This window comes from Nematostella vectensis, chromosome 1, assembly GCF_932526225.1.
Source record: "Nematostella vectensis chromosome 1, jaNemVect1.1, whole genome shotgun sequence".
In the NCBI taxonomy this organism is placed as follows: Eukaryota; Metazoa; Cnidaria; class Anthozoa; order Actiniaria; family Edwardsiidae; genus Nematostella; species Nematostella vectensis.
The window spans coordinates 12494836-12509593 of NC_064034.1; the positions used below are offsets into that span (position 1 = coordinate 12494836).

The following is a 14758-nucleotide window of genomic DNA, read 5'->3' on the forward strand; positions in this document are numbered from 1 at the left end:
ATGAATTGGGGGCGAACACACACTCTTTTACTGGTCATCTATAAACATTTTTATTATATTTGGGGAAGTTGGGGGAGGCTGTCCCCAGTACACCACCTCCTAATAATATGTCCCTGAGCACCCCGTTCTCTTATTATAATAGATTATTAATTCGGTTCATATGCAGAGTAAATTTTTTTTTTAGTTTTGCTAACTTGCCTTTTTTGGGGGCATATCACGAAAATTTAGCCAAAAATTGTCGTTTTTTCCCAGACGCGGTCTCTTCCAGGAAACTAATCCATTCCTTATTTGGAAAACCTGCAAGATTCTTGTCATTTTTAGGGCTGCCGTACCGCAGGTGCTTCGTAAACATTATGACTTGTAATCAGAAGAGAAATACAGTGACTGTGTCCTCGGTACCAGTCCCTCGAAACGTCAACGTTTTCTTTATATGTGGAGGGAGGGGGTACCTTGGCATATACCAAGCCACGCTACTCATCATAAATCCCGATAATAGTTTCTCTTATTATTAGCCAAAAATGCATATTGTTCTCTGGACATTTTCTCGTTAATCTCAACGGAACGAATTAACACGTTCGTAATTCCCGCGCTCCGAGTTCAAGCGCTGACATTGGTGCGCGTTTAATCACCCTTATGGGAGATGCACCGACCCGTGCCCTAACTACCTGTCAATCATTTTTATGATTGACAGCAAATAAAGAAAATGCTTGACTGAACATGGCCTTACTTTTCGCTTGAGACATTTGGCGGCGCAGTCCGAGTAAGGCATTGCAAAGCAACGAAATAAAGTAATGTATACGGGGTGTGGTCATTCGAGGACTTGGGAAGAAGGGGTGGAATGCCAATTTGCTTGGCGCATCTCACTTGGCACGTTCCATTGAACCCTTGATGCCCTATTAAGTTGATAACGATAAGTGATTGCAGTAATAGCGGCAATAGATTAGGGATAAGCTCTTCATTATAAAGCAATAAGTGTTACATTCAAGCAAGGTCAAGTAGGACCACACACAGCACCATGGTCATAATGACACAGCAGACAACAACCTTCGCTACATTGTATCCATGATCGGGCTATGATATACCCTTGTCTTATAATAAACTAACTCAACGCTCATGGAGAAGTTCCAATCTCTTCTATTTCTGCTAGCAAAGAAATGAGTGAACAGGATATTGGTATGGTCTGTCTTGCGATGCCTGTTGTAGCTGCTGTTGTCAGTTTTCTAATTCTGGAAATGCCAAAGATGTTGCGAATACCATTTACTGGGATAAGATTATAAATGACCTTGTCATGCTTAGGAAACAAGGCCACTAATAAGGCCCATTAGTATTAAGCTGCTGTCTAAACAGAACAATTAGCTCATTACTATACTACTGATAACTATAACTATACACCAGGTCTTCCTATGTACGGAATTATCAGGAACAATGTCTATAACCTTGCCTTTTAATCTTTTGCACTGCCAAGATGTACAGTGAAGAAACAGGCAGTTATTCACGTTTTAAAAGGGTGCGTTATGAACCTGATGGATAGCAGGTTGAAGGGTCCATGTTACCCCTTTTTTATCAAAGATCTTTGACTTATTTCCAACATTAATTCTGCACGGTGTCTAGTATTCCGTGTATTACGTGCAGAAGAGCACACGCCCCCAAGACCTTTACCTGATATGCGTCAGCAGAGGTTAATTTACTTGCCATGTGGCGCCTTATGACGATAAGTGTAACAGTCACAGGGCTACTTGACGATAAGTGTGTTTCAGTCACAGGGCTTCTTTCTCGGACTCACGTGTAGTTGCCAGTGCTGAAAACGCAAGACTAGTTCCAGTACTGCGCGGTTAAACTATACCTTTTGTTTTTAAATGGCGGCGTTTTACCGGCAAACTGTCACATTTTGGCGAATGCTACACCAAACTTAGGCTATAATTTTCTTTATGACTCCCTCATTATCAAACAAATCTGTCATCTTGTGTACATGGTTTTAAATGCTGTACAGTTAGTCAAAACAGCGACTAAAGTCAGCCTTTCCTACCTTCACTCGATCGATTCAACACTACGATTGTGTTTGTTTTTGCCAGAACACGCGCATACGCATACGTTATTCAGCACCGTACGTGTAGTTGAGTCTTGTGCTGGGGCTAGCTCTGTACCTATACGCCACGTGCTTCTTTGGCCACCTTACCTGTTTCTGTGGTTAAACTGAGTTGATACTGGATGTTGTATGTATTACCACTAGGTAAAATATGATGATGGTTCAGTATTTGATTTGGACCAAAGATCCGTGCGCTCCTAATTATGGAAAATTAAGTATACCGCCACGAGCTAGAACGAGCTACCTCAGAGAAAAAGGGCCGATCTATGGGAACGAATTCCCCTTGTGGGAATTTACTTTTTTTTTTTCTTGAGCTAGGAATGTCGTTCACATAAATTATTTAAACATATTTTGCTCTCACACGTTCAATCGCTCATTTCTTCCCCCTACTATTTCACATAAGTACGGAGGCGTGGTCGCTACACTTTGAACTCGCTTGGTATATATTATCCATTCAAGTACCTTTCCTAAGATGCAAAAACCAAGCTTATAATTGGTAGTCGTCCTAGAGCCGTTCACCCCAAATAAACAGTAGTATACCCGAAAATGTCAAGATCTGGGTCCTTGAGATCCTAAACCGTTAGACAGATTCCAGCGTGGTGCACATTACTTATTGATGACTTCAAGAAACTGTTATACGCCAGACGAATTTGTATCTCTCAGACCCACAGGGACACAGGTAGGTGTAGTCTTAATGTATTTTCTTTCCTTCTTGTCAAGTCTTCCTTTTTTTTATCTAGTCTTGTCTATAAGCCATGCCCCCCCCCCCCCCCCCCCCACACACACACACACACACACACACAACACAACTTATATTTGGATCAGTCACATGTTTATTGGGGCCGCAAGTTAATAAATTTTTGTATAAGCTTTAATGTGATACCCATATCATTATTATTGTATTATCACTGTCAGTACCCAGTTTATTTTACGGCGAAGACAATGCAGGGGAACTACTCTTGATTTGACTTGGAGAAAACGGTGTATTGTTCTCAACTCTGGGTAACTCTGCTGGGTAACTCTTGTTCATAATTCTGGGTAACTCTGTTACCCTTTTTTCTTTTTCAGCCATGGAGTCTCTCGTCGGCTTATTAATAGCGACACTACTCATCTATATCGCCAATGGTAATTCACATTCCACAAATTTGTCGAAGAAAGCATCATAAGTGTAAAACTGTCCCTTAGAACCTGTAAAAAATCAAGACAATGTTTTTCTAAATAAAAAGGGGGAGAAAGTTAGGTTAAGGGGGCTTTCGCAAACCACCAATCTCTCCCAAACGCGTTAAACAGAAGCCCACGCCCACAGCAGTTGGATAGAGGGAATGACATAAAGAACCCTCTTGTTTTCAGGTGCATCTATCTATGAGGACGAGGTAGACTGGAATGCGTATGAAGTGACTTATCCAAGGAGAGCGGACTCTTTGAGTGCGGACGGGGGTGATGCAGAGCTATCCACAAGGACAAAGGTCAGACGTGGTATAGTAGATAGACAACAGGCAACCTGTAGAAAAACTAGATGGTCGTGGTGTATACAAGCTATAAATCAACACAATGTTGAAAAAGTATGCTAAGTCAGCCGCCAGTCTATTGTCAGCCGCCATTTTCTCTTCACAGCAAAACGCCAAATGAGAGAAATCACCATTTTCCATCGGCTGATTAGGGGTAACTAAGTCAAATGGCTTTTTCGAGACAACTACAAATAACTATTTTTCCAATATGGAATGAAAAGAATAACAAAGGTCTCCCGGGTCGGGCTCCCTGTCCCAGGAGGTGAACGTGAGGAGAACCTTCTATTTTTGTGCCCTTGTCAACCACACCTCACCAGTCATTTTCAACAAATATTTGACTGTTGGAGGACAAACTTTGAGAACGAATCTCAAAGTAACCTCCTAAAATTAAAATCTTATTAAAATCTTATTAGAATCAAAATCTTTATTTACCAAATCTTGAAAAAATTACAACAGCATCCCAAAAAGGGACAATGGAAATGAATGCTCTCACGTGTACTTTGCAGGATGACAAAATATGAGGCTGAGGCTTTTTGCGAAGCCTTTTTTGTCAATAATTCAACCGTATTTGTTATCATATTTTAACCTGCATTATTTTCTAGATCGGCCATGAAGAGCAAGCGTCATATGTCGTGAACGCGTTCGGGAAAACCCACCACATCGACCTCAAGAAAAATCGGTCTGTTCTTTGTACCTTTTTATATTCTGTTATTATTTTATAATCGTATTCTGCTTACAGGTAATAAACACTACGTTTCTGTGACCCTGTGAAAAAAAAAAAGACAAACTACCTATCGTAGGAAAGTGGAGACAATTTTACCTCCTTTATTCACTTTTGGTTGATATTAGTTTGTTATTTTAGTGATCTGGTTTCCCCATCGTTCACCCTACGCTATTTCAAGAAGGATGGCACTGAAGTCCTCAAACAGGTGACGTGATCACGTGATGTCCTTGTCGATGTTCACTTAAAATGCGCACTGGTAGATGGCCTTTCCATTATTCCTTTGTCAGACCCTACCTAATTCCTACGCCCTCAACATCTCGGTTTTTGCCACAGGTTTCCCCGGAGAAGTGTCATTATCATGGTCGTATCCGAGGAAATTCCGACTCTCTTGCTGTGATCAGCACGTGTTCAGGACTCAGGTAAGTCTTTAATTAATTGTTAACTATCAATTGTGTTTCTCTGCTTAGACTTAGCACCTATTTCGTCTTCCTGTTAACATCAAGTTATTTGATTCTTTGTTGTTATCATTGTGAAATACCTGGGCCTATTTTAAGATAAAATGCCCCCAAATGAATTTGCGGTCGCGCGAACACGAGAATGTAAGACTGTTTCTTCAACTTTACAATTATCCCTAAGTGTACCTCTAGAGAAATTCATCTCTTTTTGAAGCATTATTATTAGCTGCTTACTCTTGCAGAGGCTTTATCGACGACGGAAAGTCCCGTTTCTACATTCAACCACATGACGACAAGGTAAGTCGATGCAGATAATCATCCCAGCCTTTCTAAAGAAACGCGTTTTTAGAAGGCCAATCACGCCGCTGTCTCACGCTCTTTCTCAATATAGAGTCAGGCATAGCATCCATTCCCATCGGCTAATTCAATCGAGTAACTAAAATAAGTTCAATCAAATATTTTTAATAGAATACCAGTCTTCAAACGTGGATGGTTGTTATAAAGTTTTCTTGTTACTTTTGACATTCTTTAACAAATCTGGACATCTTGCTCATCTCATAAAATATGAGCATAACCACCAGTCGTGCGCGTACCAAAGCAAGATTATTATCCTTATCAGGGTACTGGTGCACACAAGGTGTACGCCGTGAAACCATTGGACCAACAGACCCCACGTGATTGCGGTAGGTCCTTCTTCCCAGTTCTGGAGAAATGGGTCTTTGGTAACTTCCATATGACTCATGTCTGACCACGGAACTAAGCAGAATTTACATAGAAACAGGAAATCGGGCCCGGAATCTAGTGTCGACGGAAACAGGCACTACAGAGCGACGCACTGCCAACTGCGTAACCAATTGCTCCTAGATAACAGTAACCTGATCCTTACACCGGTGTTAGGGAGTCTGGTGAATCTTGCTGTGTCCGAAAATGTGCTATGGGAGTCTTGTATAACTGTTTTAGGGGAGTCTTGTCAATCTGAGTGTTACACCAGTGTTAGGGGCTATATAAACTTGGAGTGTTACACCAGTGTTAGGGACTATATAAACTTGGAGTGATACACCAGTGTTAGGGACTATATAAACTTGGAGTGTTACACCAGTGTTAGGGAATATATAAACTTGGAGTGTTACACCAGTGTTAGGGACTATATAAACTTGGAGTGTTACACCAGTGTTAGGGACTATATAAACTTGGAGTGTTACACCAGTGTTAGGGACTATATAAACTTGGAGTGTTACACCAGTGTTAGGGGCTATATAAACTTGGAGTGTTACACCAGTGTTAGGGACTATATAAACTTGGAGTGTTACACCAGTGTTAGGGACTATATAAACTTGGAGTGTTACACCAGTGTTAGGGACTATATAAACTTGGAGTGTTACACCAGTGTTAGGGACTATATAAACTTGGAGTGATACACCAGTTTGGAAAGTGTGAGCGTTAAACCACTATATGCTAGGGAGGCTTTTTCAGTCTTCCGGGCTTCCTTCTCGATGAAAACACTTGGATCTCACTTGTTTTTGCTTCACTTATTATTTAATTATTGTGGAGGTTTATGTTAACGCTAAAATATAGAAAAGACAATATAGAATAGTAAAGTCAACCTGACATTTCGTTCCCCTTTTTTCAATTTCATTATTATTACTCAGGCCATTCTCATACTGAGAAGAAAGCTATAAATAGAACAAGATCCCATTTCAAGACAAGACGGGTAGGTTTGTTATTATAATAATGATCTCATTTGTTCGCCCCTCCTTTAATAACAGTGTCATGAACAAAAAGTACGCGACGAGACCGTGACACAGTGACGTGACAGACGTTGATGTCATCCATGCATTTTATTAGCGTCATTAAATATATTCAGAGACCTCGAAATATTGAGGGGGGGGGGTCACAGTACAAAGACAACTTGTGGGGGCACAGCTTTGCCCCTGCTAGTCATTTCCTTATATATATCTTATATATATTTTTTTAATATTGGGGAGGGACGTTCCCCAATGCCCCACCCGGCCTTCAACAGCCCCACCAGCCTTTAACAGCCCTGATATTCTTTGCTATTGTCATGGCTTAATCTACTCTTCTACCCATGATGCATTGTGTAGACCATATACCATATCTAGATTATAGTTTCAACGTTAAGAGAGGCAAACGCTCTGATTGGTCACTCCTCAAAGTCAGATACTATTTAACCTTTTAAGGAAAAAGCAAAAACAACTAGATAGTCTTCCTTACATACTGTGTATCACTATTTTTATAAGGAGCGTCGAGAGATAGACGAGTTCTACAGAAAGTACTTCACCACTGATGAGACACGCTATGTTGAGCTTCTCTTTCTAGTGGACAATAAATTGGTACGTATTTGACACGCTATGTTGAGCTTCTCTTTCTAGTGGACAATAAATTGGTACGTATTTGACACGCTATGTTGAGCTTCTCTTTCTAGTGGACAATAAATTGGTACGTATTTCACCACTGATGAGACACGCTATGTTGAGCTTCTCTTTCTAGTGGACAATAAATTGGTACGTATTTCACCACTGATGAGACACGCTATGTTGAGCTTCTCTTTCTAGTGGACAATAAATTGGTACGTATTTGACCACTGATGAGACACGCTATGTTGAGCTTCTCTTTCTAGTGGACAATAATTGGTACGTATTTGACCACTGATGAGACACGCTATGTTGAGCTTCTCTTTCTAGTGGACAATAAATTGGTACGTATTTGACCACTGATGAGACACGCTATGTTGAGCTTCTCTTTCTAGTGGACAATAATTGGTACGTATTTGACCACTGATGAGGCACGCTATGTTGAGCTTCTCTTTCTAGTGGACAATAAATTGGTACGTATTTGACCACTGATGAGACACGCTATGTTGAGCTTCTCTTTCTAGTGGACAATAATTGGTACGTATTTGACCACTGATGAGACACGCTATGTTGAGCTTCTCTTTCTAGTGGACAATAATTGGTACGTATTTGACCACTGATGAGACACGCTATGTTGAGCTTCTCTTTCTAGTGGACAATAAATTGGTACGTATTTGACACGCTATGTTGAGCTTCTCTTTCTAGTGGACGATAAATTGGTACGTATTTGACCACTGATGAGGCACGCTATGTTGAGCTTCTCTTTCTAGTGGACAATAAATTGGTACGTATTTGACACGCTATGTTGAGCTTCTCTTTCTAGTGGACGATAAATTGGTACGTATTTGACCACTGATGAGGCACGCTATGTTGAGCTTCTCTTTCTAGTGGACAATAAATTGGTACGTATTTGACCACTGATGATACACGCTATGTTGAGCTTCTCTTTCTAGTGGACAATAAATTGGTACGTATTTGACCACTGATGAGGCACGCTATGTTGAGCTTCTCTTTCTAGTGGACAATAATTGGTACGTATTTGACCACTGATGAGACACGCTATGTTGAGCTTCTCTTTCTAGTGGACAATAAATTGGTACGTATTTGACCACTGATGAGACACGCTATGTTGAGCTTCTCTTTCTAGTGGACAATAATTGGTACGTATTTGACCACTGATGAGACACGCTATGTTGAGCTTCTCTTTCTAGTGGACAATAATTGGTACGTATTTGACCACTGATGAGACACGCTATGTTGAGCTTCTCTTTCTAGTGGACAATAAATTGGTACGTATTTGACACGCTATGTTGAGCTTCTCTTTCTAGTGGACGATAAATTGGTACGTATTTGACCACTGATGAGGCACGCTATGTTGAGCTTCTCTTTCTAGTGGACAATAAATTGGTACGTATTTGACCACTGGTGAGACACGCTATGTTGAGCTTCTCTTTCTAGTGGACAATAAATTGGTACGTATTTGACCACTGATGATACACGCTATGTTGAGCTTCTCTTTCTAGTGGACAATAAATTGGTACGTATTTGACCACTGATGATACACGCTATGTTGAGCTTCTCTTTCTAGTGGACAATAAATTGGTACGTATTTGACCACTGATGAGGCACGCTTTATGTCGTCGATAGGTCCTCATTGAAGTGTATGATAAAGCTTGTACAGACTTCACCACTGATGGAGACACGCTGTCGAGATCCTCCTTCTAGTGGATGATGCTTTCCTATACTGATGAGTCGCTTGATTGTCCATGCTTTGATCAAACATTTTTCTAATTGTTAGTTGTTGTTGTTATTTTAAGTACAAGAATTATGGCAGCGATGTTAAAAAGATGACCCAGAAGCTGATAACTCTTTCCAACGCTATCGACGCTGTAAGTAAGACAGGAATCTCAGTATCCCTTTTACTGGGGGCGCTATAACACTTTAAAAAGCAATATAAAATTTAATTAATAATTAAATAAATGAATAGATAAACAGATGAAATAAATTTATAAATATTAATAATGTTAGTATATACGGGAGCTCTGATTGGTTCGCTATCTCGGAATAATGGACAGTATTAACCGCTAAAAAGCCAGGGTGATGAATCGATTTGTGTGATTTCACACTATAACTGCGTGCGCTGTCTCAGTTTATCTCTGGGACGGAGCTACGAATTGAATTCGAACGCGCATGCCTGAGCGGAGCGGACGTATCTGCCCGAGCTCCATCTGAAACCCAATTTGTGGACTACACCGGCCTCTTGGAAGACCGCATTTACTACAGTCGTCACTCTAAGGTGTCTCCCCGTGTATAAGTGGATTTTAAGCCGAAAACTGGCGCTCTACCGTCTAATATTACTTCCCGTTAACTATGGAGATTGTGCCGGCCTCTCTACTCTTGCTCTCGGCGCTGGTCATCTTTGAAGCCGCCCCATGCTATAGGGCAAGACCAATTTCTACCCAAGCAGGTCTGCTGGAGTAACTATATCTCCATGTTTGGTTCAAGAGAGTCTTTCATTTGGAAATCAGGGTATTTTTTTGTATCGTCTATTGTCAAACCATGTTACGGGCCTTTTAACAATCTTTACACGGTCTAAAAGCAGCTACCTATTGTTACTGCTCGTCATGGCTGGTGACACAGGCATTTGTATTAATCCTGGACCTTGCAAATTCCCCTGTGGAGTATGCGCCAAGCCTGTCAAGTCAAACCAAGCAGGCATAGAATGCGAACAATGCCTTTTGTGGTATCACAAAAAATGCATCTACCAAACAACGAAATCGTATGAGGCCCTCCAAAATAACTCGAAACTTACGTGGATCTGCAGCTCCTGCCTATTTCCAAACTTTTCAACTACGCACTTCATGAGTTCGCTTAACTTCACAAGTTTTAACGAGTTCACCACCCTGGAATGTGCCACCGACGAGACCCCAGCTTTGTTCGCACCTCTCATGACGTCATCCCCTGGTCACGGGCGCTCCACTTGTGGCGAGAAACACGGCAAGAAAAACACCATATCTGTCCTCTGCGCAAACATAAACAGCATTAGAGGAAAACGGCTTGAGCTCCAGTCTCACCTAGAGACCGAAAAACCTGACGTTGTTGCCCTGCAGGAAACAAAGATTGACTCGCACATCCTAGACACCGAACTCTTCCCCCCTGAACTGGGCTATTCTATATTTAGAAAAGACAGAGTACTCGGCGGCGGAAGAGTTCTCCTGGCCATAAAATCAACGCTTAGTCCTATTCGATGTGATGTTGATACCAAGACCGCCGAAGGAGTCTGGGCCAAAGTGCGCCTGCGTGGGCAACCGCACTACTTTTGCAGTTACTACAGGCCGCCTGACAAGCATCATACAGAACTATCGGGGCTTCGCAACAAGCTCTGTAAGATCTGTGAGTTCCATCCACCAGACAACTCACCAGCCATCCACGTATTGGGCGAATTCAACTTCAGGAATTTGGACTGGACAAACGTCACCACAGAAATGGCGGGGAACTTTGCGAATCTTAGGGCCTGGTGCATAATAATGCGCGACTTCTATATGGATCAGCTCGTCACCTTCCCCACCTACTGATGACAAAACACTGGACCTCTTGTTTACCAACCGACCTGGCCTTGCATCAAATATCTGATCGGTTACTCTATCACATGTTCCACTCCTCCCCTGCGGAAACCACGACGGAAGATCTACCTATACTCTAAAGGAGATTTTGACCGCATTCGCGCTGACATGTCCAAGCTCCAAGAAAGCTTCTCGCCTACCGGTTCAGAGACAAAATCCGCCGAGGTGTACCCTATTTAGAGACACTCTTCAAGACTCAATCGACAAGGCCATTCCATCCAAGTTTGTATCTGGTAGAACCAGTCTCCCCTGGTTAAACCCAACGTTGCGTCGGCTTGTCCAGAAGAAAAACCGACTCCATGCCAAGTTCAAGAAGACCGGGTGTTCCAGGGTGCGGGATAAATGGCGAAACATTAGAAGGAAACTAAGGCGTGCCCTGCTCCAAGCGCGAAGCGGCTATATAAACAACATGATCGGCGATATAAAGTCCAATCCGAAGCCCTTCTGGCAGTTCATCAGATCCCAAAAAAAATACAGTCAATCTATGCCACTATTAAAAGCAACGAATGGCCGGCTTGTGGAGTCCGACATTGGAAAGTCGGAAATGCTAAACCAGCACTTTCGGGAAAATTTCTCCGATGAAGATACTGACTCGATACCATTACTCAAGCGCAGATTCCCCCAGATTCCAAGCATTGCCGTCACAGAGGAGGGAGTTCGCAAGTTACTTGCAGGTCTCACGTCATCAAAAGCAGCTGGCCCTGATGGTTTCCATCCACGCGTGCTAAAGGAGTGTGCACCGGTGATCTCGCCAATATTAAAACAGATCTTCCAGAAGTCCCTGGACGCCGGCAACCTGCCCCGGGAGTGGCGCATTGCGAAAAAATATGCCCTATACACAAGAAAGGCGATTGATCTCTTGCCTCCAACTATCGTCTAATTTCTCTTACTAGCGTTATTTGCAAGATTCTAGAACACATTGTGTGCTCGCACATAAATCGACACCTAGAAGCTCACCAGATCTTATCTGACCGCCAGCATGCCTTCAGGAAAAAGCGCAGTTGTGTGACACAACTGTGTTTTGTCATAAACGACTGGGCCTCAGCCTTGGACCGTGGCTTTTAAACCGACGCCTTTGTGTTAGACTTTGCGAAAGCTTTTGACAGCGTCCCCACTAACGGCTCAAGTCCAAACTATACAGCTATGGAATCGGTGGCCAAACCTTGAAATGGATTGATGCCTTTTTGTGTGAGCGGTACCAGCGTGTTTGTGTCAATGGGGCAAAGTCAAGCTGGACGCGGGTTACATCAGGTGTGCCCCAAGGTACTGTCCTTGGCCCAGTCCTGTTTAACCTGTTTATAAATGACAAGAATATGTACGGTCCGAGATCAGACTCTTTGCAGACGACTGTATTTGTTACCGCACTATTAGATCGCGAGAGGATTGCGAAGAGCTACAGCGAGACATATCGAGACTCACGTCCTGGGCTGACCAGTGGTCCATGAGCTTCCAAGCAGCCAAGTGTAACATGATCCGCATCTCAAGGAAAAACCAGAAACAACATCAACCACCTGTACTATCTGGAAGGTGTGGCCCTGGACTTTGTTGAGGAAATAAAGTACCTCGGAGTCACAATAACAAGGGACCTCCGATGGAACAGACATATTTTGCTGAAACAGTGAGCAAGGCAAACAAGATCCTAGGCCTACTTGGGCTGCACTTTTGCGACACAAAAGCGAAGGAAGCAGCCTACGTTGGCCTCGTTAGGCCGCTGTTGGAATATGCAAGTGCTATCTGGGACCCGCATACCAGCAAGCTCATCGTCGAGATCGAGAAAGTCCAGAGGCGTGCAGCACGCTTTGTTACGGCAGACTTCTTCTCCTTCGAACCCGGCACAATGACGCGCCTCCTTTCCGAACTGGGTTGGCAGCCACTCGAAGACCGCAGGCGCACCTCATCATTGGTGCTGCTAAACAGTGGCCTAAATAATGCCTCTATCCTGCCACTCGAAGATCTGAGGAAACCGTCTCGCGCCTTGCCCCGCACTCAACACTCTGAATTCTATACTATTCCTAACGCTAGAACTGACATATAAATATAGTTATTTTCCCCGTGCACTGAGACTGTGGAAGGTTGTTCCACAGTCAACAGAACAACCTTCCACAGTCTGTAATTGACATGAGAGGCTGCCCAGAGGCCTTCCACGCTGGGCTTTAGACTCGGCACTGCGCTGCGCACTGACATATTGTACAATAGGTTGCGCATTTTTTAAAGTGAAGTGATTAATCTAGATTCATTGTTTTTACGGAAAATCGGCTTCAAACTCTGTGTTTTCGACAATTTCCAGCCGAAATAATTTAGGCAACTTGACGCCGATTAGTTGCCTTTTGTTTTAATTTTATTCTGCACGTTCCAACATGCCGTACAGTTTAAGCCGCATGCAAATTAGATATGCTGCTCCAAAAGTACTCGCATATTTATTCAGCAAGGTATGGGCATCGTTAATCTATTTAGCGAACTAATATCTTTATCTCCTGGATCTACAGATCTACAAACGCATCAACATTCGTATCGTGCTAGGCGCCGCCGAGATCTGGACTGACAGAGACAAAGTGAAGCGAAAGAGCGATGTCTCGTATCCGCTACTTGAAGACTTGGAAAAATACAGAAAAGATATCTTACGCAAGAAATTTCCGACCCATGACAACGCGCAGCTCCTTTGGTAAGAATGAGAGGTGATTTGACTTACTTTAGGGAGGGAAACTTTTGTATTTGGCTGGCTTAAGGCTGAGCCAGATATTTTGTCACCGCATTGTTTTGCATATTTCACTGGATTGGAGTTTATCGTGTTTGTTATCTTATGGCAAATTTTTATACTACAACCCCACCCTACCCTTCGCAGTTTTGAATTGTGGTTCGTTTTCTCTGTTGCCTAAGTTGCCTCCACTTTCGTTTTACCATAGTAATCACTGGGAATGCTATATACGATACGGTATTGGGTATTGTTTTTGACTGATGTTTTAACATGCATGATTCTGTTTGTTTCAGTAATGACGGATGGGACGACGGGATCGGGGGGCTTGCTGGCCTGTACCACATGTGTACACCTAAATCTTGCGCCATTGACGCGGTAGGGATTATTTTTGTCGCCATTCAGGCGACGTTTCTTGTAGTGTTGCCTTGCACAATCAGCTTTGCCATTGTAATCCACCCCAATAGGCCATTCCTGCTATAATTTTGCGTGCGCATTACCATAGAAACTTACCTCAACTACCAGAATGCAGCGCTCTTTTTTTAGCTTGCACCAAACGAAGCGCGCGCTGCATGCCGGTAGTTGAGGGACAGTGCTGAAAAACGCAAGACTAGTTCCAGTACCGCGCCGTTAAACTAGCCTTTTTGTTTTGAAATGGCGGCGTTTTACCGCCGCTATTTAAGGTAGGTTTCCATGGTGAGTGCGCGCGCATGCTTATAGCTGGAATGGCCTATTCTTAAGTAACTGTATTGGCAATGCTTCTAAGGGGAGGTTAGGTTGCGCAGTTACCAGAGAGTCGCTCAGCAGTGCCTTTGCCTCAGACTGCACCATTTGTGGCTCTGGGTCGATTCCCGGTTCCGATGTGAGTTGAGTTAGTTGGTCTTGCCTTTGCCCTGAGGATGTTTCTTGGGGTTCTCCGGTTTCCTCCCTCCACAAAACCAACAATTTCGGTCTTAGCTGTGATCCGTGGTCAGACATGCCTTTAGGTCGACTACGTCTAAATCTGCGCTCTCGTAATTCGGCATCTAGCTGTAATAAAAGTGATTAGCTACTTCAACTTATTTATTCTATTTATATACTTTTAATGTTCGTCTCGATTCATCATCCCCTCTACCCAGTGTTGATAAGTTTGTCCGTCGACATCAGGCTACACAGGGTGAACTTGATATTTGCATTTGTATCAGTGGAACCACCAAACCGTCATGGGACCATGGATTGCTGTAGCACATGAGATGGGACACAACTTTGGCATGGAACACGACGAAGGTATCTGTTGTTCCTGGGGATTGTTTCTCCTT

General features: G+C 42.9%; 1 protein-coding gene across 3 annotated transcripts in view; it reads left to right on the top strand.

Moving 5' to 3' along the window:
• Nucleotides 1-2722: 2722 nt before the first annotated feature.
• LOC116601185 overlaps nucleotides 2723-14758 on the top strand; it is a 33251-nt gene continuing 21215 nt past the window's right edge. Inside the window, exons 1-14 of one of the 3 annotated variants that reach the window (XM_032361906.2) lie at nucleotides 2723-2765; nucleotides 3155-3211; nucleotides 3437-3552; nucleotides 4197-4273; nucleotides 4457-4523; nucleotides 4652-4737; nucleotides 5016-5070; nucleotides 5393-5456; nucleotides 6423-6484; nucleotides 7032-7124; nucleotides 8963-9034; nucleotides 13255-13430; nucleotides 13757-13838; nucleotides 14645-14726. In XM_032361906.2, the coding sequence (XP_032217797.2) occupies nucleotides 3157-3211; nucleotides 3437-3552; nucleotides 4197-4273; nucleotides 4457-4523; nucleotides 4652-4737; nucleotides 5016-5070; nucleotides 5393-5456; nucleotides 6423-6484; nucleotides 7032-7124; nucleotides 8963-9034; nucleotides 13255-13430; nucleotides 13757-13838; nucleotides 14645-14726 (1087 nt within the window). In that variant the 5' untranslated portion in view covers nucleotides 2723-2765; nucleotides 3155-3156. Of the gene's footprint in view, nucleotides 2766-3154; nucleotides 3212-3436; nucleotides 3553-4196; nucleotides 4274-4456; nucleotides 4524-4651; nucleotides 4738-5015; nucleotides 5071-5392; nucleotides 5457-6422; nucleotides 6485-7031; nucleotides 7125-8379; nucleotides 8435-8591; nucleotides 8748-8962; nucleotides 9035-13254; nucleotides 13431-13756; nucleotides 13839-14644; nucleotides 14727-14758 lie in introns of those variants that run through there. The other 2 variants (XM_048726702.1, XM_048726697.1) reach the window with 2 other exon arrangements.